At 41.0% G+C, this 23,770-nt stretch overlaps 1 protein-coding gene across 1 annotated transcript in view; it reads left to right on the forward strand.

The window, feature by feature from the left end:
- The first annotated feature begins 4,607 nt into the window (after positions 1–4,607).
- PRKG1 (protein kinase cGMP-dependent 1) overlaps positions 4,608–23,770 on the forward strand; it is a 1,281,256-nt gene continuing 1,262,093 nt past the window's right edge. The window contains exon 1 of the mRNA XM_081245892.1: positions 4,608–5,503. Coding sequence (XP_081102018.1) covers positions 5,238–5,503 — 266 coding nt within the window. The 5' untranslated portion in view covers positions 4,608–5,237. The remainder of the gene's footprint in view (positions 5,504–23,770) is intronic.

Below are 23,770 nucleotides of genomic sequence, written 5' to 3' on the forward strand. Positions count from 1 at the left end.
TGTCTTTAAAGGCAGCAGTGGAGAATCTCCCTCAAGTCAAGTCCCTCTCATACTGAGAATCCTAGTCTCCAGGAAAAGCCCAGTCCCTTTCAAAGGCTCGCCTGATTAGGCCAGACGCACCCAGTAGATCTTATCTTAAAGGCAACTTAAAGATACTTTAGTAACTTTTGCAAAATGCCTTCACAGCAGCACCTTGATTAGTGTTTGAATAACTGGGAGAAGGTACATATCACCAAGCGGTGAGAAGCTTGGGGGCTGTCTTTGAATCTTGCCTACACAAGTAAGGAGTAGGCTGAATGTGGTATAAATATTAGCACCACCATCACCACCACACCAGTCTGTTCAGTCCCCTGATGGGCTACTTTCTCCACCAAGAATCAAAGCAGAGGATCCATTACCATTTTATTTATATTATTTAGGTAGGGTCACATTTAAATGATAACAACATCTTGTTTTCATCTCACTACATTTGAGCCTTAAAGATGCAGATGTGAGAATTGAAGATCCATAAGTCCAATTTATAGTTGGGAAAACTAAGTCTCAGGGGGATGAAATTAATTGCCTGAAGTTCCATAGCACGTGTACCTCCATGTTTCAGGTTCAAGGTTCTTAATATATGGCAGAACTTGATTTCTACAATATTTAAGTACCATCATCTCTTAGTTTTATTTTCAGAATTCCTAGGAAATAATTTTTTTTCAAACCTTTAGACAGCTACCACAGAAAATTGTAAAAGGCAATGGTTTTCCTATTGCATGCAGCATGAAAAAGAACTCCATTTACACCAATAGGACCACATGGTGGAAAAACATTTATGCATGCTTTTCTGTAGGAACACATTTTACAAGAAAACATAACCTATGCTACATTAAGTAAATTCAATACATTGAAACCAGCTTTGAAGTTTAACTGAGGCAACACTTCATTTGCTATTTTCATGTTCTGTGCGGTGGTTAACATAGATGTGGGTGTATTTCAAGACTTCAAGCTTTTATCTCACCTAAGGTATGGCCACACTTTATGGTCACCAGAATATGATTTAGGTGACAATGTTGAAGCCACATCAAGTATGATGTAGAATTAACTGAAAATGCTCCAAGTTTCTGTTAATCACAAAGTCACTGTAACCTTTATAGGACCAACCAGACTCCACCATAAATCTTTCTTTTCAGTTTTAAACTCAGCTGAAGTACACAAATGGATGTTGTCTATAAAAACAGACTGATAATTTCAAAATGTAAGTCATAGGGAGAGCAGAATTCCATAGACTCTTTAAAGATAGTAAAGGTGAAATGGACCCAAGGTGACTCCCGTTCCCCATTTTACAAATGAGGAAAGTGAATCCCAGATACGTTTAGGGATTTGCCTGAGAGCACACAGCTTGGGAAGTGACAGAGCTGAGAAATAAGTGTAGAGTTTTGGGATCCAGTCCAGTACTCTTAGTTTACTAATTGCATCCCTTGATGGAAAATGTATTGCGTGCAATTTCCCACAAATACTGTCATCTTTGTAGCCAAGAGCAGCGTTTGGATGTAAGGTATTGAAAATAGATGGCTTAAATTCCCCTCATCTGACCCATTCCCAAAAATGTAGACCCTTGTCTATATTTTCATTTCCCCAAAACTTTCTCTACACTCCTCTACTGCCATCCGTGGGACCTCACTCAGACCATCTGCACATGACTATTTTCTTCACTCTGGATCCTTATAACATGCAACAAGATCAGTGTTGTTCCAAGGGTGGGGCAATGGGAGTGGTCCACCCACTCAACAATAAATACAGCAATTGCTTGAACTTAGACCAATAATATTCTTTGGCGGGGGGGGGGAGTATTTTGTCACTGACATTGGTGAGAACTCCTGGCATATAGTGATAATAAAAAGCAGACTGACTATTAGTCCATTTTATTATTATTATTGACTTTTTTTTTTAATATATAGATACTGTCTTCCCATTGCTCCATATGACACTGACCTGGATTAAAGGACAGGAATTCCCTATGAGCTACTCACATCCATACGGCTTCAAGTTCTTTAGAAAGTGTTCCTTATTAGCGGGGTGGAGGTGGAGAGGCAAAGCACCATCATAACATGTGAAGGTACATGTACTTTTGAAACTGTATATTAAATGTATAATAGATCCCAAAGTATCATAAGGAAAGCAACTTTGGTAAAGAGATTGGTTGCTGAGAAGCCAGAGTCTTAGATACTTATCTGAGCTTATATGGGATTTTAAATTTAGTGTGTTCTCATCAACAAAGAACTTCTAGTTTTGCTTGTCACTGGGCTCATAGAGAAGTGGACATTATAATGTATTTCAGGTAGAAGCAGTATGCAGGGGGATTAAGACAGCCTGGGTCAAATCTGGACACTGTGGCCATGGGCAAATTAATCTGGCTGAGTTTCTCCATCTATAAAATGAGAATAAATAATAGTACCTACCTTACAGAGTCATCTTGGGGATAAAACCATCTAGTCACATAAAGGGTTTAGCCCTGTGCTGGTGCATATTAAACACCCAATGGATATGTACCATCACTGTCATTATCCAGTAGCTAAAAGATTTTTAAATCTGTCATTTTAAAAAATGTTTTATTCTGACACAAAATTCTGTATGTTTTCTTTATTTCGTTCAAACATGGAACATGAAAACTCTCGCACAGGTATTTAAGGACCTAACCTCACTTCCCTGTGATTAAGATATTTATTTAGCAAATATCTCCAAGGGCACTAGATGGCGACCTTCTCCTTTAAGAAAACAAAAAAATCTAAGGTTTCATTAACACTTTTTGCTTTGACAGTTGAAACTTTCTGCTACAGATTTAAAAGCAAAGAACAAAGGGTAAAGTCACATCTTTGAACACTAGAGTCTCAGAATCATAGAATTTCTAGATTTTCAGGCTTCAAGCTAGGAGCAGCATGGCCTGGGGAATCCTGGCTTCAAACTTTTGCCCTTGGGTGATCTTGGACTTCACCTTTCAAGATTTCATTTTCCTCCTTTATAATATGAAGTGGTTGGCTTAGATCATCTTCAAAGTTGCTTACAGATTTAAAATGCTATGATTTTTAATAAATCAATGTATACTCTTCTACCAGTCTGTATTTTCTCAAGCGTTCCTGTGCTCTAAGTATTTCCTAAGCCAATGGACACGATTTAAGGTCACCAGGTGTCAACATTACCTAAGTTAAAACCGATTTATTAAAAAAATAAGATTAATTTTTGGAAGATAGGGGTGAATTTAGGGTTTTGAGATGTGTGTGAAATATTGGTCTAAAGGTTTCTTTTTTTAATAAGCAAGATAAATATCTGAATATCTGCATTTAAGATTAGTTAAGACTTTAAAATAACCTGTCCATTTAAGAATCATTTAAAAACTATTTCTGTATCTCCCATAAATAAAATTGAACCTATGCCTAGATATTTGAAGGTGATAAAATTTTTTTCTAATGTATTTTTAATTGCCAATTATTTTGAGTGTTTCTAAAAGGATTATAGCCCATCGTTTATAGATAGAAGCAATAGAATAGTAACTATCAACAAGACAGAGAACTCCTTCTCAAACATGAGTAGATGAAGCCAGTCTTGAGCATCTGGTGTGATTAAAAATTCAGATGTGGCTTAAAATGTTTTTAATTTAAAATAATCAGATGAGTAGAACTAACAGTAAATAATAAAGAAATCTTCAGAATAAAATATATTTTAGGGTTTATTTATAAATGAAAGTATACACCTGCTTTTTCCTTTACTGAGGTGTTTCAGACAAGGTAGAAAGATTTGTTTTTAATAAGTAGCCAGTGGATTGTACATTGATCTTTCTTTTTAAGGAAAATTACTATTTCTACAAAAACCCTTTGGTATCTTAGTTTGTATCCATTTTTTTTTGCCTTTAAAAAAGCCATGTTAATTTGTGGATCATTACCTGAGGAAATGCTCCTCCCATCTACCCAGACAAACTCTTAAACAGTGATTTATGTTATGAAAAATGCTCCCTGTGACATATATATATACAAAAAATAAAGTATAGGAAATAGCAAATACTCCGGGTTCAAATGAGTATAAAAATCCCTTTAGCAGAGACTGTGGTGATGGATGCACAGGTGAGGGAGAAATACAGATAACAGAAGCTATTTTTCCCTAAAACAGGAGCTGGTAGGGTGAGCCAGCAGTTTAGCACTGGTAGCCCTCAATTCGCAACCATATAAGATGGTATGGTGATATAATTTGCATGCTCAATATACAAATTTTAACTGTAGCAGATGAAATAGAATCCAAACTCTAAGAAGTTTACGATGGATGCATGGACCTTTTTTTCTTTTCGGTAAACATTGGCTCATTACCCTATGAGTAATTCATCCAACTTACCCACCAACAATTTTAGTTTACTATTTCCACTAAAATTTTATGCTGAAAACACCTGGAACTGCGGGTGCTCTGTCATTCTTATTACTTGGGGTCACAACCACAGAACTTCCCAGTTAGAAACACACACACACCCCCTTATCATCCAGAGCAGAAGTAAAAGGTGAAAACAAAGATGAATTCACGCAGGTTATTGTCTAAAGGCAGTTTAATATTTATGAAATGTCACACACACACACACACACACACACACACACAAACGCACGCACACACACCACAAAGTCTTTAGGCTCCAGTTACAAGCGCTGCGTCATCTGCCAGATCACATGGTAATTGTTGCTATTTCAAGGATCAAGTGGCATAAAGCTCTCCCCTCCACCTCCACCCCACCCCTTTCCTTTGGCACCATACAGCGTGCAAGAGTGATTATTATGTGATGAGGTGAGACCAGGCTCACTGGTCTAACCCTCCCAGCTAGAAAGCAGGCTCTCGGTGGGGTGGCGCGCGCGCCGTGTTCTCACGAAGTGATTGGGAAAGGGGGACGGGGGAGGGGGTCTCAGGGGAGGAAGGGCAGCTCTAATTGGTTTCTCAATGAAAGACAATCACCTATTCCCCGGAGAGACTGGCGATTAGCACTCTGCCTCTCCTCTCCTTCGCTTTTAGACTTCTCATCCTCCCCTCGGTGCTTTTAGTCCCTTCAGCAGAAGCGGATCGAAGAAAAGCGGCTTCTCGCGCCGCGCTAGGAGCAGCACCGCTGCGCTCGAGTACTTAGCGCCCGTTCACTCGCTCACTCCGCGCTCGCCTCGCCCGGCTGTCGTCCCAGCCGCCGCCGCCGCCGCCGCCCGAGACAAAGTTTCGCGGAGGGGCTCAGGGAAAACATGAGCGAGCTAGAGGAAGACTTTGCCAAGATTCTCATGCTCAAGGAAGAGAGGATCAAAGAGCTGGAGAAGCGGCTGTCAGAGAAGGAGGAAGAAATCCAGGAGCTGAAGAGGAAGCTCCATAAGTGCCAGTCGGTGCTGCCCGTGCCCTCGACCCACATCGGCCCCCGGACCACCCGGGCACAGGGCATCTCGGCCGAGCCGCAGACGTACAGGTCCTTCCACGACCTCCGACAGGCATTCCGGAAGTTCACCAAATCCGAAAGGTAGGCGCCGGGGCTCGGCGCGGAGGGCCGGAGCGGGGCCACCCCTCGCGGCGGGCGGGCCGGGTGGCCGTCCTGGCGGCGGCTCGGGGGGCTGGGGGCTCCGGGCCGCGGCGGCTCGGGGGCTGCTCGACGCAGGGCGCCCCTAGTTCTCCGCAGCGCGCCGAGTGGGGGCCGGCCCTCGCGGGCCGGGAATGGGAAGTGTTTATTTTTATTTCTGCCCATCACGTGCTGTGCTTGTCTCCGCCGGGCTGGGAAAGCCGAGCTCCTCGGGGAGACGCGCCCCTGTGGCGGGGTGAGGTGGGGTGGGAAGAAGGAGCATGGAAAGTTTTGTCGCGCTCGCTAACTTGGCCGCTCCGCACGCGGCTGCAGTCGCGCGGTCTTTCCTTCGCGCACCCCTGGGTGTGGGGGGGCGCCCGCGGGGGACAGAACCCGGCCCATCCCGGGGCCCGGAAAGTTTCCCGGAGTTGACCCCCAAAGCCAGGCCACAGGGCATGCTCAGTGCGCCGCTGGAGCCTCTTGGGAGCGGCGACGGGAGGATGGACAGGGTTGGGTTCAATTTAGGGACTGAACTCGCTAAGAGCCCAAGCCTCGCTGGGAAGGCGCAGAGGGGGTGGGGGGAGGGAGGCGGGACTGGGGTGCGTCTCCGTGGCTGGAATCAGCCTCTGAGGGTCACTTTCCAGGCAGCAAGCGATGTCAGCAGGAGATTGTAAAGAAACCCCACTTTCTGGATGTTCTTTTGCTCAGTTTGTGTCCCTTCCAGAAGCGCCACATCTTGGGCTGCCCAGGGCTTGGAGGCGGTTCGGTGACCTTGCACCTGAAGCAGGGTTGGGGCTACTGGTCAGCCCTGTCCCAGGGTGGATAATGCCCCCTCCTTGTTTGTCTTCCTTCTGAGTCTCTCCCTGGAAAAGCTGGGATGAAGAGGGAGGGGAAGCTATGTCTCTGGACGCTTCCAGGCTCCTTCCTTTCCTTCTCCCAGCACGTTGAGAGCCAAGTCCTGACAGTTCAAAGTTGTTGTCGCTCTTTCGTGGTGTGCAGAGGAGGCCGGGCGATTTTGGCCACAAGTAGGAAGCTTTTGCTCTCCACTGGCCGCCTTCACCGGAGAAGGCTGATCGATTGGCTGCAGCATTAAAGCGCCTCTGGACATTAGGGAGAGGAAGTGCAGACTCCAAAGCCCATTACTGGCTTTTAGTCTCTGGAAGTGCACGGCCCAAAGTGCATTTCTCAGGATATTGAATATTCCATTAGGCGTGCCTTCATGCCCACCTACCTCTTACCCCTTCCCTGTTGTTAGATCACTTGGCGTCTGAGTTTGGGGCCCTCAGGGGACCCCTACATAAGTCCTTCCCCCTAAGCTCTCTGACTTTGAGGCCAGTGCTTCTAAAGAGCATGTCCTCTTGTATGTCTCCATCCAGGCCAGTTGCAGGGCTCTGGATGTCCCCCACTCCTCCGCCGCACCCCTTCCTTGTCTGTTTCAGTTGTGTACTGATTACAGTGTTTGCGTGTGGGAGTTGGGGAGAGGGGAGCAAAGGAGTCTGGGGAGGAGTTGAGAGCTGTTAGAAAAGGGCCAGGAGCTGGGAGTGGGTTGAGGAAGAAAAACAGGAATCAGGCAGAAAGGATTCACCTTGGGAACTGCAGGCCCACTCTGAACCAACGTCTCGAGGGACAGCTTTCAGATTTCCTGAGCGATGCTCCACATATAAAATGACACCGTGCACATAGCACCTTTTGGCCCAGGCTGCCTTGGAAGTCCTTATCAAATGGAACAATGGCATTCTTACTTCTCTCAGGCCAAGACTGCAATCATAGCTAACATTTGGCCTTGCCCTTGGTTGGGAAGCTGCTGTGTCTTGCCTCAGCTGAGCTGCGCATTCCTCGGCCACTGCCCTGCCCCGCTCTCAGCAGCTGGAATCAATCTGCCCACCTCCTGAAGAAGCCACTTCATCAGCGGTCACCCGGCAGCTGTTCGCCTCCTAGGGCTGACCGGCTGGGGCTTTATCGCATTTTTGAAATTTCAGATCTCTGTGTCTGGACTGTGCCCCTCAGAGAGCAACCAGCACCACCTCGTAGCAAAAAGGAGATTTCACCGGGGTCTAGAGAGGAAAGGAGAGGAAACTCCCAGAGTCCACTCTCATTCAGGAGCTAGCTCTCAGAGGCACTTTTATTTTCCTTGATAAGAAATCTCTCTAGGAATGAGAGGCGTTTTTGTGTGTACTGAGAGGAAATGGCTGATCTTTCAAACGTACACATCATCTTCCTTTTTTTTTAACCGCCCCCCACCCCCACCCCCACCCCCACCCCCACCCCACGCACACACTCCCGACGTTTTCGGGTTAGGGGTAAGAACATTCATCAAAAGAGTGGATCATACGCAGTAGCGGTCGGTCGGGCGCGTATTTGTGTCTGCAACAGCTAGCTGAAGTGCTTTTCCACTTCCTCTGTGCGCTGGTTTACGCTGGGACTGAGTGTAAACTTTTCCCCACTCAGCACTTAGCTTTATACTTTCAAATGGAAGCGTGGAGTGTATTTTCAGCAAGCTGACTCATTAGAGTTTAAAGAATTTTGACAGGTGTAATATATGGGCATAGTAACCTCTGGAATTAGGTACTCATCCTAGCATTTAAAGAGACAGTACTAACTTAATTATCATTGGTGAGACACCTTACTTTGGCCAAGAAAAGAAATAATTTAAAAAGTATATCTGGGATACAACATTTAACAGCAAACAAGATGCTTTCAAAATAAAAGTGTATTTGCTAATTTTCAGATATTTGGATTTGGGGAGTAGACATTCCATCAGCTTGTGCATCCTTTGTTAAAAGTTGTGCCATCCTGATGCACTTACTGGGGCTGAAGGAGACTGCTTTATCACAAACCTAATGTTCAATTGCAATTGCTGTAGGATTTAGTGATAGCTATTCATGCTATGGGTTTGTTTCAAACTTTACTAGGACACCCAGTTTTTATGCTAACAAGAAAAGAAACATATTTTGAAAGTGTAGGAATTGTTTGGTGGGCAGAATGATAAAAGAACTTTTGCCTGTAACCACTGTTTTAGAAAATGATTGCAATCTGAAATATTTACATAATCGGTGGTAAAAATATCTTCAGCAGTTATTGCAGTGGAAGGAAATGGGAGAATTCACCGACTATTGTAATCAAGTCAGTCCAATTAGCCAGATTTCCATGTGTCCACAGAGGGTATAATGCACAATCTCCATTAAGAATGATCTAAGTATCTAAGGAATGCTTAGATGAAAATTATACTAGAGAAAGGGAAGATCTGAGCTCACAGCATAAGTATCAAGTGTACAGTATGATGATCATGTTTAAAAAGAAAACATCCGACTTATTGCAGTCCTCATTTTCAGACCCCTTAGAAATGCCCAGTAGAGATCAAGTGATAATCACTGAAAACTGTAGGCTGTTTTGGATGACGATGATGATACTTTACAATTATATCTAACTTTCTGCCAAATAACTGAGTATTTCACATGGCTTTCTGTGAACTTCTGATTCCCTGCATGCATATATTCCACATCAAGAATTAGCTAATATCCTAATTCTCCCCCTTAACTTTTTATACACACCTAAATTCCTTATTTTGACCACCCAGTTAGCTCAGAAGACTGCATACAGTTGTCATTTTTTAAAATTAGCTTAAGCAAAGGCTGGAATCAGTATTAATCTGTTACAGGAATAATATATTGTATTCCAAGCCACTTGAGCTATTCCTGTCACAAATCCCTTGATTCTTGATGATGTAAATTCATCCTTTGGAATTTGTACCTTCTTCCACTGGAACATGGATGCTTTGGAATGGATGCCCCAGAAAACTCTTTGCCTTTTGCATCTCTGATTCATTTCAGCTGGTTTAACCTTCAGACTAAATCAAAGGATTTGGCCTAATTTTGATATAAGCAACTTCAGTGAAATGAGCGGGTACTGGTGGAATTCTGGGCCCAGCTTATTAATTGTTCACATAGAAAATACACAATGCTTTAAACTAGCGATGCTAAGAATAATAAAGATAGCTAATCTTAGTGATGTTAACACAGTGCTAAGCTCTTTACTTTCGGTAGCTCGTTGTTTTCTACCAGTGGTCCTAGATCACATATATACTTTTCACGTGAGGACTCTGAGGCTTGAAGAAGTTAATTCACTTACCTAAGATCTCACAGCTAGGAAATACCAGACATGTTTGAAACCCCAATCTTGCAGTTTTTAGAGCCCCAGTTCTCAGCAGTTATAATCTATAGCCTTGGAATCTGGCCAGTTCCATCTTACTAACTGGTGAATCCTTCCATATAGGAGGAAAAGAACCTGCCCTAAATTAGAATAGGATTTTTTTTTTGAGAAGTCTTAGAGCCAGCACAAAACTGACCTTATGAAAAAGCGACCGATGAGCCCTTGTATCCAGCACGTACGCCTTGGGCGTGCTGTGCCAGGCCAGAATTTCCTCAGGCCGTCCTGCTCTGGGAATTGTCTTTCCTAATCATTCCCTCTTCTTCCTTCCTCACTCAACTTCTCTAGCTCAGTGTCATGTCATAGGTGGCGCTGATGAATAGTGCAGTCAGGAAGGATGTGAAAAGGATCTTGGTTGCTGCCTTTGGATATCACTCACTCTACCCTTTGCCTTTTGCCTTACAGACCCCTCCTGCTGATTCCTTCATCCCTACCAATCCTTCCATCCAAAGGAATTTATTACTCCCTGACAACATACCAATGTGTTAACCAATTATCCTTTCTGGATTAACATGGTAATGTTTTAGCAGGAGCTTCTGGGAGAGGACCTTCGTTTAGTTTACTCAGAGGAGTAATATTTATGATGAGAGTTGAAAGGGAGAAAAGCTGAGGAGGTGAGGGGAGAATTCTTAGGCAGGCTGCTTGTCAAGATCCTTGTGTCTTGCCGCGTGTAATTTGAAGAGGACAGGTTCCGAGCATAATCACCTCACACCTACATTCAGTCGAAGAGGCACAGGAGGTAGATAGTACTCTGGTTTTAGTGATGAGAAAACTGAGCCAATCATTACTGAAGCGCCTTTTAAAAGATCTCGGAAATGGGACCAGAAAGACAATGTAGGTTTCTTAATTTTGCATCAGTACCGGAGTTGGTGAATTGATATCTCCAAGTTATTATCTATTTATACTTATTATTTAAGACATATCCACTTTGCTTTGGTGTTGGTTTGGGCTCTGAGATCAAGTACATTTTCCAGATATATTTGTAATACACCAGGAGTTCTTGTTCCATCTGAATCCTTGATACATGTATAGGTTGCAAGTTTTCATTTAATCATGTGTTCATTAGAGATTTGACTGACCCTCATGAAAATATTTCTAAAAGACCTGAAAAAACAAAAGATGGTCTATCTTTTTCCTCTTTCCTTACTAAGTGGCTGTTGCCCAGTGCCCCTTCCCCACACTGTGTAGGAGATGCTGAGAGTGCATTCAAACCCTTTCTTTTGATAAGATTTTCAGGTGATTTCATAGTTGCTCTGAGTAGGAATAATTATTTTCATTTGCCACTGAGAATTTGCTTATCAGAGTTCAGGACCCTATGTTATCTCAGATTCTTGTAGCTCTTGGAAGTTACTGTGAGTTCTGAGATAAACCAGGGATAGCATATCCTGTTTCACAAAAGTGAAAGCTCAGAAGTTTGGAAATTGTCAAAAATGACTACTAGCTTTGTGAGTGTCCTGTGCTGTTGGATCCCCGAAGAGAAAAGGGGCTATATGTATATATTTATGTGTATGAGTATTGTGTATGTATGTGAGTATGTACATATATGTATACATACACACACAAATTGCCGATTTATTCAGTTTATGATTTTATATTTCTTATGGTAGTTATTATTCTGAAACTCCTCTAGTTTGGCCCAATCAATTTCTTGGGGAAAGGAGAATTTACTTCTTGGGCTATTATCATGAAATAGATGAGAGCATCTTGCAGCTTGTCAAATGCTTGTGCTTGGTCTTAAGACACACAGTCCAATACTGTCTCCCAGAGCAGGGTACTAGAACCAATCTCTGTTGCTTTTTATCGAAGTACTTACTACCTCCTGCTTTTACCCAGTAATGATTTTTTTACCTTCTTTTTCTTTGTTCTTGGATCTGCCTGTGTTGTGCATCTCTCTTTTGGGTCCCTGGTTCCTCTCTTCTAGCTTGACATCTGGAACTCCTGCCAGATCTCTCATTTGCAAAACTCATACAACCGCAAACGTAGAACAGAGGTCTTGTTCAGAACAGTACTCTAACCTTTTAAAATCTTTCATGTCTTCAGATATTTCAGATTTTTAAGATATTGTACAATTTGAATTTCCTAAAGTTTTAAAAATAATTGCTCATATTGAAAATATACAATGCTTTAAAATATTTCTCAATGAAAAATAGATATTTCCAGAAAATATGTATCTTTGAAATGGATTTGTTTCATTATATAAAGGCTGATAGAACTAATCTCTTTATTGTTGTTCTGAACAACAGACTTCCTTTTAAAAAACTCTTAACCTTACTCTGTGCTGCTCCCTAAACATTGTTGGTGGGTCGCAGACTTCAGTGTACGTTATGTTGCTTTTATTTTAAACATTTTCATATTGTTTTTTTTTATGTGGGCATATAATAGAAACCCATGCTACCTTAGAAAATAGTGGAGTTTTAAATTCAATCAATATAAAGTTTATATTAGCTAGAAAGTTGTAAAATACTTTCTATAATTTGTCCTATCCAATGTGTTGGCTGTGTGGTTAACCTTTTTTTTAGTGCACGTTGATTTGGCATATTCTTGGAAATTAGTCCTAAACAGTCAACATGTTGATACTAGGAGTTGATTTGGGTTGATTTTATTACGTGGATGAGCATGCTGATAGCACTTTGGTGTGTAAGGGGAAAACATGGTGATTTCATCTGAGTGTTTATTTAATAAATGAATTTGCCTTAATCAGACAAATCCAGTAAGACATCTGCTGTAATTACCTTGATAGGGCTTAGTTTGAATTTTTTTTTACTTGTGATAAAGATTATACAAGTACATTTCTTAAATTACGTTCTCTGACTTATTGCTAATTCAAACTGCTCCTCCTTTATATATCAATTTAGAGAGGGCTTCAAAATGTGTTTTAAATCCTCAGATGTGTCTTTATTTGAGCACTTTGACCTCAAATGCTGCAAAAATGCTACTGACAAACCTTATAGGGAATGGTAAAACACTTGTATATTTGCCTCTTACAAATACTTGCAGGTCTGTTTGTTCAACTGTATCGCCTGATGAACAAATCCAAAGCCTTTGGGTAAATGTTAGTATTTTTCTTGATGACTTTCATTGCCCTCATGGTGTGGGTAATGTTAATTTCATGTCTCACACGACCACCAAGGAACTTCACTACATATGCTAAAAATTCTCAAAATAGAAAATTCTTTTATATGTTAGGCTGTAAACCCCTGGGTAGAAACCAGGTCTGTTTATAGTAAAAATTCCAACCCTATACAACCCTCAGCTTACCATACATTTCTCTTCCCACGTGCTAATTTTCAGAGGCAGGGTAAGAACAGCACACATCTAGAATGTATTAAAAACAAACAAATTTAAAAAAAAAAACCACCCTGAAACCTTCTAGAGGATAGAACCAATTCATATTCAATTCAGTCTTCTCTCAGAGAATAAGTTCACTCTAAAATATTCAGGATGAAATTTCATGTCTTACTTCAGCAGATTTCACCTGTGGTGTCATGGCGCAAAGTGGTGTGTGTTTGATTAGTTGTAAGGTTAAAATGAGTAAATAATAGGTTAAAAATCAAACTTCATGAATTATTTGCTTCTTAGGAAACAAGGTTGAGTGCATTCACAGGCACCTCCCTAGGGATGGTTTTTGACTTGCATTCCGATTGGCTTCCCCGACTGGGAGGATGACAAATATATGGCAGGAAATTGCACAGAACCCACAGTCGGTCTTTTCACAAGAGTGTGTTGCACGTGAGAACATCATCCATCCCGTGAGTCACTGCAGAAAAAATGTTTGAGAACTTCTGATCTGAACTATGGCTCTAAAATATCAAAATCTTGATGCTGTGACACTTAAAGCTACTTATCTATAAATAATCGTTGTTAGATTTACTGTACTTAGCATGTATACGTCAGAGCCCCATTTCCCAAAGTGTGATGTTCATATACTGGTGGCATCAGGGATGCTTCTAGGTGGCACACAAGTTCATTTATTTTATATTAACAGTAAGGGATTTTAATGTACTGAGGGAAAAGATGTAACAATCACATTAAATCTATGCCATGTGGCTACTGTTGCTTAGAATAATGCCTCATTTTAAGGGTTCATAGATTTTAAAGGAAAATATAGAAAAATACAGATTGTGAATAACATAGATATAAATAACACAAAAGAGGGAAAGATTTTTTTTTTTTTTTGCGGTAGGCGGGCCTCTCACTGTTGTGGCCTCTCCCATTGCGGAGCACAGGCTCGGACGCGCAGGCTCAGTGGCCATGGCCCACGGGCCCACGGGCCCAGCCGCTCCGCGGCATGTGGGATCTTCCCGGACTGGGGCACGAACCCACGCATCCCCTGCATCGGTAGGCGGACTCTCAACCACTGCGCCACCAGGGCAGCCCCAGAAAGAAGGTTTTAAAGTCATTTTCAACAAGGAACGAAACAGATTGTTTCCATCCTCATCTCCTCCATGTTGTGGAAGATTCTGGCTAATCGAGTTCTCACTATACCTGTCTTTGGGTGACTCCTTGGATGGCTGTCAGTAAGTTTCTCCACAGGAATTGGAGTGGGGACATAGAGTTAGATGGAAAAGGTGATTTTTATAAAATACACTCTTGCTCTGATGGTAAATCAGTCTGGTTAAGAATTACTCAATTTAATATATCATCAGAGAAATGTGTGATTTACCCCCAGATTTATGAATTCCTTTGCCATGCCGCAGCAGGGCCCGTAGGTGAAGGGGACAGTTGGGAAGTAATAAAGGGATGCCAGGCCTCTGGTCTCCATCCAGCCTGGGGTTGCTCAGCAGCTCTCTTTCCAGAGTGTGTCCCCAGGGCTCCTCCTTGCACCCTGAGAGTCGGCATCTGTGGCTGTGTGGCATCTTGTAGCCAGAAATACAGGATGCTTTCTTTCTTTCTCTGTAAAAGTACAATTTGGAAAAAGTTTGGAAGGCAAAGTCTTTCATAAAATGCACATATATTTTCCTATAATCTGTATTCTCTTTACTTGTAGGAAACTAGATTAATCTAAAAGATAGATATTTGTTTAAGAAGTATTATTGTTGGGCTTCCCTGATGGCACAGTGGTTGAGAGTCCGCTTGCTGATGCAGGGGACGCGGGTTCATGCCCCGGTCCGGGAGGATCCCAACATGCCGTGGAGCGGCTGGGCCTGTGAGCCATGGCCGCTGAGCCTGAGCGTCCAGAGCCTTTGCTCTGCGACGGGAGAGGCCACAGTGGTGAGGGGCCCGTGTACCGACAAAAAAAAAAAAAAAGTATTATTGTTAAAAGAATGGTTTTGGGGAAAAATGAGAAAAATATAAGGAGAAAGGAGGGAATATATTACAGGAGGAGGAGGAATTGGCAACAATCCGTTCTTCTTTCAGACTATAGTGCTGATTGTCTCCCTACCTACTTAAGAAAGGGACTCATTAAGGTTTGGATATAGGTACCCTCCAAAAGGTGGGGGAAAAGGAAGGTGGAGGGAGAGGAAGGGAGGAAGGGAGGGAGGGAGGGAGGAAAAGACAGCAAGCAAGAAGATTCCAAAAATTACCACAAGATGGCAGCAGGAGTATAATATTTAGCAATTGTACAACTAGTAGTTTGGAATGTCCTTTAGTTGAATATTAAAATATATTCTTAAACATATAACTTTCTTTTTTTATTGAAGTAAAATTGATTCACAATATTATATTAGTACAGCATGGTGATTCAATATTTTTAGAGACTGTACTCTGTTTAAAGTGATTGTAAAATATTGGCTATATTCCCTGTGCTATACAATATTTCCTTGTAGCTTTTATACACAGTAGTTTGTGCCTCTTAATCCCCTACCCCTATCTTGCCCCCGCTTCCCTCTCCCCACTGGTAACCAGTAATTTGATTTCTCTATCTTGTGCCTGTTTCTGTTTTGTTATATTCGTTCGTTTGCTTTATTTTTTTTAGCTTCCACATATAAATGAAAACATAACTTTCTTTTTTAAAATTAATTTTATTTATTATTATTTTTGCTGCGTTGGGTCTTCGTTTCTCTGCGAGGGCTTTCTCTAGTTGTGGCAAGCGGGGGCACTCTTCATCGCGGTGTGCGTGCCTCTCACTATCACGGCCTCTCTTGTTGCGGAGCACAGGCTCCAGACGCGCAGGCTCAGTAGTTGTGGCTCACGGGCCTAGTTGCTCCACGGCATGTGGGATCCTCCCAGACCAAGGCTCGAACCCGTGTCCCCTGCATTAGCAGGCAGATTGTCAACCACTGCGCCACCAGGGAAGCCCAAACATAACTTTCTTAATATGAGGATTCAAGTGTTTGGAAAGTGTATCATTGAATACATATAGTATTATAGTTCTCCAATTAGTAGTGATTTGAGGGAATGTGCTTAAAAAGCCATGGTGCAGTGTTCTTCTTTAGTGTTTGGTCTAAACCAAAAGAGAAACCAATAGTGCACTTTGCATAGAGAGCTCTTTTACATTGATATTGGTCTGAGGGAGATTCCTAAAACCCCTGTGAGGAAACCTCTGGACTCATATTTGGCAGAGAAAAGAAAACTGAGAGAAAGAATGGAAAATTAATAGTAGTAAAAAAATATATGTGTGAGAAGATAGAGTAAAGGGAATGGTTTCCTACACACTCCTGTCTCCCCCCATAACGAGCTAAAAGACAATTATTATAAGAAAAAATCAGCTATTAGACGAAACTTCTAATAGCTTCTAATAGGTTGTTTGATCTCCTTGATAACTCTGTGATTCTAGAACATAATTAGGTAAATCTTAACATGGCCTGTTGCAGTCTGAGGTCCTTTTTAGAAAAAATTTTAATACTCTCCAGTTAATATGATTATTTACATACATTAAATAATTTTTTAAGAGAAAAGCCAAATGTTTTATGGGATGCCCTAAATATAAACTGCCTTTCAATTCTAGGGTAAAAAGAAATGAGTGTAGTCTGAACTACCACAAAGGGATAGATTGTGCATCGTACTTAATGGACTGTAAGTTTTTGAATCAATATTCCCTTGGAAAGTGCCATTCAGTCTTCCTGTAAAAGGCTATTTCATTCAGTCTGTGACCCCTCTCATGTGGGAGCCCCCAGGGGACTGGAAGTGAAGTAGTCTTGCTGATGACAGCATTTGTGATTTAACACTGAGGAGAAATGTACTTATTTTGGTCTGTCCCAGTAACCAAGGGTCAGTGCCAAAATGAAGTTGTACTGTGCATAAAAAAGAATTCACGTGTGATCACATGGCCTCTTTCATGGGTTTCTTTGCTCAGATATTATGTTATATTGTACTTAGATAAACAAGCAATAGGGGAAATAGAGAATATTTAACACAGCACAATTTGATACCCTATTTGACAATAAGCTGCCTTTGTAAAAAGTGTTTCAAAACTCTGAAATATGTTTATTTGAATCTGTCCATATACAAAACTGCTCTTTGGGGCAGTCGTATTTTTCCTAGGATAGGAAAAAAAATGTTAAACAGTCGATGACTGCAAGAAAGGACCAAGGGTAGATCAAATGTAGGGTATGCTTTCTGTTGTCTGTAGGGCTAAAAAAACAAGGAAATCTAGTCACTATTAGACACGGTGAAGCAAGAGGTAAGTAGCAATACATTTTGTTTTTTTCTGGTTTGTTATCAAGGCAAGGCAAATTTCTGAAGTGTGGAAGCAGGGTTGGAAACATACTGCCTTGAAATCCTCTGGTTATCTAGCCTCTCCAGGGTATTACCAGGGATGTCCACACAGGATGAGACAGGCCTTGGACTCACTGAGCTTCTTGATATTAGAGCAATTTTTTAAAAAATATTTCTTTATAATTTTATTATTTATTTTGGCTGCGCTGGGTCTTAGTTGCAGCACACGGGATCTTCATTGGGGCGTGCAGGCTTTTAATTGTGGCATGCATGCAGGGTCTAGTTCCCCGACCAGGGATCGAACCTGGGCCCGCTGCATTGGGAGCATGGAGTCTTACCCACTGGACCACCAGGGAAGTCCCTATAGCAATTTTTTTTAAAGTTTTTTTGTGTGGCTCTGCACCCATAATCACCATGTTAAAATCTGGACATGCTTCTTGATATTTCAGATTTGCTTATTTTAAGCTTTCCTTGGACTATGACTACTCCCTTGGTTGTTTTAATTGGCAAAGCAATGCATGCCGGTTGTCAGAAAATAAAAAGATGTACAAAATTTGGTCTTCTCCTCTCAGTTTTTCCCACCTATCCTTCAGCAGGCAGCCAATGTTAAGTTTTCTGTATGCTTATGCAAACTTTTTTATATAGAGAACTTCTCTACTCATTTGGAGTTACTAGTTTGTTTGTTTTTCTACCTGAAGTAGAATCATCCCGTAACAGTCCTCAACAACCTGCTTTTTTTTTTTTTTTCCTTAACTATAGCTCCTTTCTTTCCAGATTAGTCCGTATTGGTCTAATAACCGTGTACTGTGCTATTGTATCCATGTACTTCAGCTTATTAATAGTGATAGTTGTTTGTTTGTTTTTTGTAAGCATAAACCACACAGCAGCTAACATTCTTATACACATTTTCTCGTATGTCTTTAATTTATATATGGGATAAATTCCAAACAGTGAGAGTGGTAGGTCAAAAACGTTGCTAATTTTCAGTGTGACGTTTTTAGTTTGTGACTATGAATAAACTTTCTGTATCAGATAAATGATCTCTAGCCTTTTCAATTAAGAATAAAAGGCATGTGAGTGGCATTTACAAAATCAATTTTCTACATTAAAGACAGACAGAATTTTTAAAAAATCAAACATACAACTATAGCAGAAACATGCGGAAAGTTATTTCTTTTTTACGCTTGAGTTGCATTCATGAGAACACTCTTTTGAAGTAATGTTGACATGCCCTTTTACTTTTCAGATTTATAAAGTCCATATTGTGTTTTGGCTTAATTTTTTTAAGTTGAATAAACTTTTGAATTCCTACAATGTGATATTGAAAGTAAGGATAAAATTGTTCGTATATACTGCTCTTAAATAGCTAAAGTCCATCATCAAGAATCACAGTGGTTTGTGTGGTTTTTTTTTTTCCATCAAAATACATTTTTGATACTTTAAAGATTCTGGGGAAGTTGTTCCCACTTGGGAAAAATAACAAATTCCAAATCTCTCAGCTACATTTTTTTAAAAGGCCAGTGGGAAGATTTGGACATATATGGTATTGGAAATACTCAGTGGAGCTTTCTTTTTATAGGATGGCAACTTCTGGGAGAGTTTTCTTTCCTTTTTTTGATCATTGTTATGGTATTGAACTAGATTTACTGAAAGGTAATTTTGCAAACATTTATTTCGATCAGAATTCAGTCATATCACATATAATCAATCATGAGGTTGAAGCCAAAAAGTGAAACTGATTTTGGAGAGTAAGAGGAGTAATCTGAGAGATTTTAGCCCAGTCTTTTAGAGAAATGACCTGAAACTGTCATGATGATTAAAACAATGGGCTGTAGAGCCACAGATCTGAGGTTGACCTCTGACTCTTCCTGCACATATGGCTGTGTGATTTTTTTTGATTAATATGACTGTTAATGTAATCTTTGTATCCTCTTTTTAATTTTATTTATTTATTTATTTTTGGCGGCATTGGGTCTTTGTTGCTGTGCATTGGCTTTCTCTAGTTGTGGCAAGCAGGGGCTATTCTTCGTTGCGGTGCGTGGGCTTCTCATTGTGGTGGCTTCTGTTGTGGTGGAGCACAGGCTCTAGGCCGGCGGGCTTCAGTAGTTGTGGCACGTGGGCTCAGTAGTTGTGGCTCATGGGCTCTAGAGTGCAGGCTCAGTAGTTGTGGCGCACGGGCTTAGTTGCTCCACAGCAAGTGGGATCTTCCTGGACCAGGGCTCGAACCCGTGCCCCCTGCAATGGCAGGCGGATTCTTAACCACTGCACCACCAGGGAGGTCCCTGGCTGTGTGATTTTAAACAAATTGCTTTACCTCCCTGAGCTTCCTCCCCTAAGGCTTTGCATACAGGGATACTCTCTCTGTACGTGTTTGTGGAATAAAAAAAGATGAGCATAAAGTGCTAAGTAAGAGTGCTAGCAAATGTATAACAGTGAAAGGTTTGAAAAGTTGTAGAGGTTCTTTGCAACGTTAGTTCTGGTATTAACACATTATAGAACCTCATGCCTAGAAAGGATTTTAGGAGATATCCTTGTTCATCCCCTTTGATGAACAAAACAGTAATGACAAAAATTTTTTAAAAAAATCTAGAGGTTCAGAAATATTGTGATTTTCCAATGACGTGAAGGTTATTAGTGACAAAACTGAGATTAGATCCCCCTGTGTCTTATTTGCCATTCTCCTTAAATCCATTGTAAACATCTTAAGTGATGAGTGAAATGAGGAAAACTAGACGTTTATAAATTGGAACAATGGGACAAGTGGAAATGAGATGGTTAGATGCTGTCTGCATTTTATAAAAATTTGAAGTGTACATGTATGATCAGGCAAAGGACTCAAAATGTGCTGTTACCCAGTTTAACACCCCAAGCAACTCTAGAAGACTGTATAAGTTTCTTAGAAGAGCTGTTTCTTAAAGGCCCTGGGTTTAAATGAAACACTGCCATGAATTGCCCAGAAAGGATGATAATAAGGCAGGAATGCTCGGGGGACCAGCTATGTCAGCCTCAGGGAAAGACACTGAAGTCCCCGGAAGAGTCTTTCGGAGTGGAGATCCTGCACAGCGGGTGCATCTCCATGACTAGGGGTTATTGACAGGTTTCATATTCCATCAGGCTGGAAGCCTTATTTCCTGGGAGCTTTTCTGTTCCGCCTTTCATTGTCTATTGTTCAGTCCTCATAAATGATGAAGGCATTACTTTTCATATCTAGTGGAGCTGTAGATCTAGAGGTTTGGGTGGAGGCCTTTTGTAGGTGTTCTAACAGCCTGTAGGCTGGAGAGGAATGTCACTAGAAATTCCTGTGCCTGATTCCCCAGGTCGACATTAAGCTTATATATCTGTGTATTCTCAGTGCCTGTTCGCAATTTAGAGGCTGATTTGACTATGTTAGAGCTTTTCAATTTGGACAAATACTAGTCCAGATTTTATTTCTCCCAGGGCAATTTCATCTGTCAGTCAGTCAGCTCAGATGGGGGAAGATATATGAAGTCACATACGTCATAACCAAAGCCAGCTTCTTTCCTTACCAGCCTGACACTATCATGTAAAATACAACCAAAGCCTCAGCCTCTTCAATTGTTGAAAACCCTGTGAGGTTGTTGAGAGGCGAAAGTGAGCTCACTCATGTAATATAGATTTAGCTCCTTGAATCCTAGGGTACAGTCATGCAGTAAACTTTAGCTCTCATTGTCATTATTTACTGATTCTGACTTCATTCACAAAATATATCATGACTTCTAATGCTGTGCCAGGATATCCATGCATGGTCTTCCCATATTTCTACTCCATTCTTGGTTCTAATTCTGCTCATTGAAATAACTCTGACCCTATTTTCAGAGTCATTTCCTGAATCACAGATGGCCCTCTGACAGAGGCCATATTTCGGGGTTATTCTCCTGTCAATTTTTCATCCGCAGCGTAGTCTCAGTTTTCTTTCTACGGATTTTACACCCCTCCCCCACTACCCCGTCATATTAGAAACTACTCTTGTACTGGATTTAGCTGTGTTAAGGTCCCCTCTGTAGCTCTCTGCTCTCGGAGTTAAAGAAACCCAGGGCTTCTCAAACTCTAAATTGCATTTGAATCACCTGGGGAATCTTATTAACTGCAGTTTCTCATTCAACAGCTCTGGGAAGGGGCCTGAGAGTCTGTCTTTGTAATTAAGTCTCACGTGATGCTGATGTTACTGGCCTTCAGATCCTTAAATAGCAAGGGGTTAAAGGATAGGTGTTGATTGATAGTTCTTTGGTTCAGATGAAAGTATTAGTCTCTTGTGGTTCCACGAAATGTCACAGATCTCTGGTGGTTTATGGTTCTCTTGTTTTCGAGGTGTGACTTGTGTAAAGATTTACAGGAAACCAAAATTGGGCTTAAAACCAGAGACAGCTAGTGATTTTCATTTCTGTAGGCTGTAGTTTTCTTACCTGTAATTTTAGGGGGAAAGAAACTTTTATGCTATAATTTCAACACTTCCCTATAATTTTGGTAAATTGTTTCCTTAGGGTTACAAGGAACAAGTAGAATAAACCTCAAATATAGGTATTACGATAAAGGCACTTTTTCTTTGGCACATTTATCTAGACAGTGTCAACATGCAAACTCATTTAGAAAATCTCTAAATGTTTCAGTCAATTAGAAGTATAAATTTTAAAACAACGGGGTTATATTTAGGTATAGACTATTTTTTAGGCTGACATTATTTTATATATTTTAAAGTAGAATTTAAGTAGTTCTCTCACTTAAAAAAAATATTTATTTTTGGCTGTGTGGCTGTTCGTTGCTGCGCGCAGGCTTTCTCTAGTTGTGGCGAGCAGGGGCTATTCTTCGTTGCGGTGCGTGGGCGTCTCATTGCGGTGGCTTCTCTTGTTGCGGAGCATGGGCTCTAGGTGCGCAGGCTTCAGTAGTTGTGGCTCGCGGGCTCAGTAGTTGTGGCTCGCGGGCTCTAGGGCACAGGCTCAGTAGCTGTGGCGCACGGGCTTAGTTGCTCTGCGGCATGTGAGATCTTCCCGGACCAGGGCTCGAACGCATGTTTCCTGCATTGGCAGGTGGATTCTTAACCACTGTGCCACCAGGGAAGCCCAGTTCTCTTACTTCTACCCCAAGCTAAGGTGCACACACACATACTTTGTAACCTAATTAGAGGGGTTTTGTTAATGTATCCTGTAACAGAAATTGTATTCCTACCACTCAGAATTTAAACTTTGCCTTAAACACTTAAGAAGTGTTTGAAAGACAGTATGAATTAAACAGTCTATTGGAGTTTTGGTTTTATATAAAATAAATTATGTAATAAAGGAAGTCCACTTATCATTTGAAAATATAATTTTAAAATGTGTAATAGCATGGGTCTATTTCTGTTTGAATATATTTAATTCTCAAACACTCCTTATCCAAGATGCTTCAAAGAATCCAGGTTTCCAGGAATCGTTTTGGGCTTATTGATGATATAGAATATTTAATGATGTATTGCTCAGTATGGACTCATTGAGACTTTTTGGAAAGAAAAAATCTGTCAGAACACTTGTGCTATCCAGATATATGTATCTGTTCTCCTCGAGATTGTGTGTTCCTTTGCTTTGCTTGCTTCCTGTCCATCTGCCATCTGATTTTTTTTTTTTTTCTTAGAAAGTTTGTCTTCTCATTGCTGGAAGAGATCTTAGGAATAATTCAAATGGCCATTTCATTTTATAGAAACTTTACTGGAAATATCCTCCCAGTAGTGGGAGGAGGGGTCAGCAAAGGGTGGCTTCCTTGCAATGGGTAATTGGCTCCTGTTTTGTGGAAATTTTTAAGGGCTATCTTTGGTACTTAGTTGTATAAAAAGTACTTTAAAAGGTAGATTGGAAATTCCATGGCACAAGTGTAGTGAAATGAATTCTACTACCTAACATTAGTCATTGGCTCTGTAATAAACATCTTTATCAGTTATTTGGGTGAAAATATCAATGGCATCTTAGTCATATTTGCAGAGAGCAAGTTGCTGTATGAGTTGCTAATTATATTGGAAACAGAATCAAGATTCCCAAAAGGCTATGATGAGCAAGAGAAATGGTTTATAATCCTAATATACCCAAGGCTCTCTTCTTCATGTCAAGTATTCCCTAAAACTCCCTGACTATCCTGAAATGAATTTCACAGATAATATAATCCATCCACAGACATAATTATGTGTGTATATGTGCATACTATCCTAACAATAATATTAAACAAAAGAGAAAGTAATGTATAATGGAATAATGTATGGCTTAATAAGTAAGTTTTTGGATTGTCTAAGTTGGAGATGACCACAGGACAGGACTGCACAGTAAGTTGAACTAAAGGTGTGAAGGGCTTGCACTTTTCCTAGAATCATTTCATGTAACAACTGAAAACAGGTAATTGGTACTGGACACTCCAGTGTCACTAATGGTGTTTCTGTCAAGTGAC

Source organism: Mesoplodon bidens, assembly GCF_964165515.1.
Source record: "Mesoplodon bidens genome assembly, chromosome: 1".
NCBI classification, from domain to species: Eukaryota; Metazoa; Chordata; class Mammalia; order Artiodactyla; family Ziphiidae; genus Mesoplodon; species Mesoplodon bidens.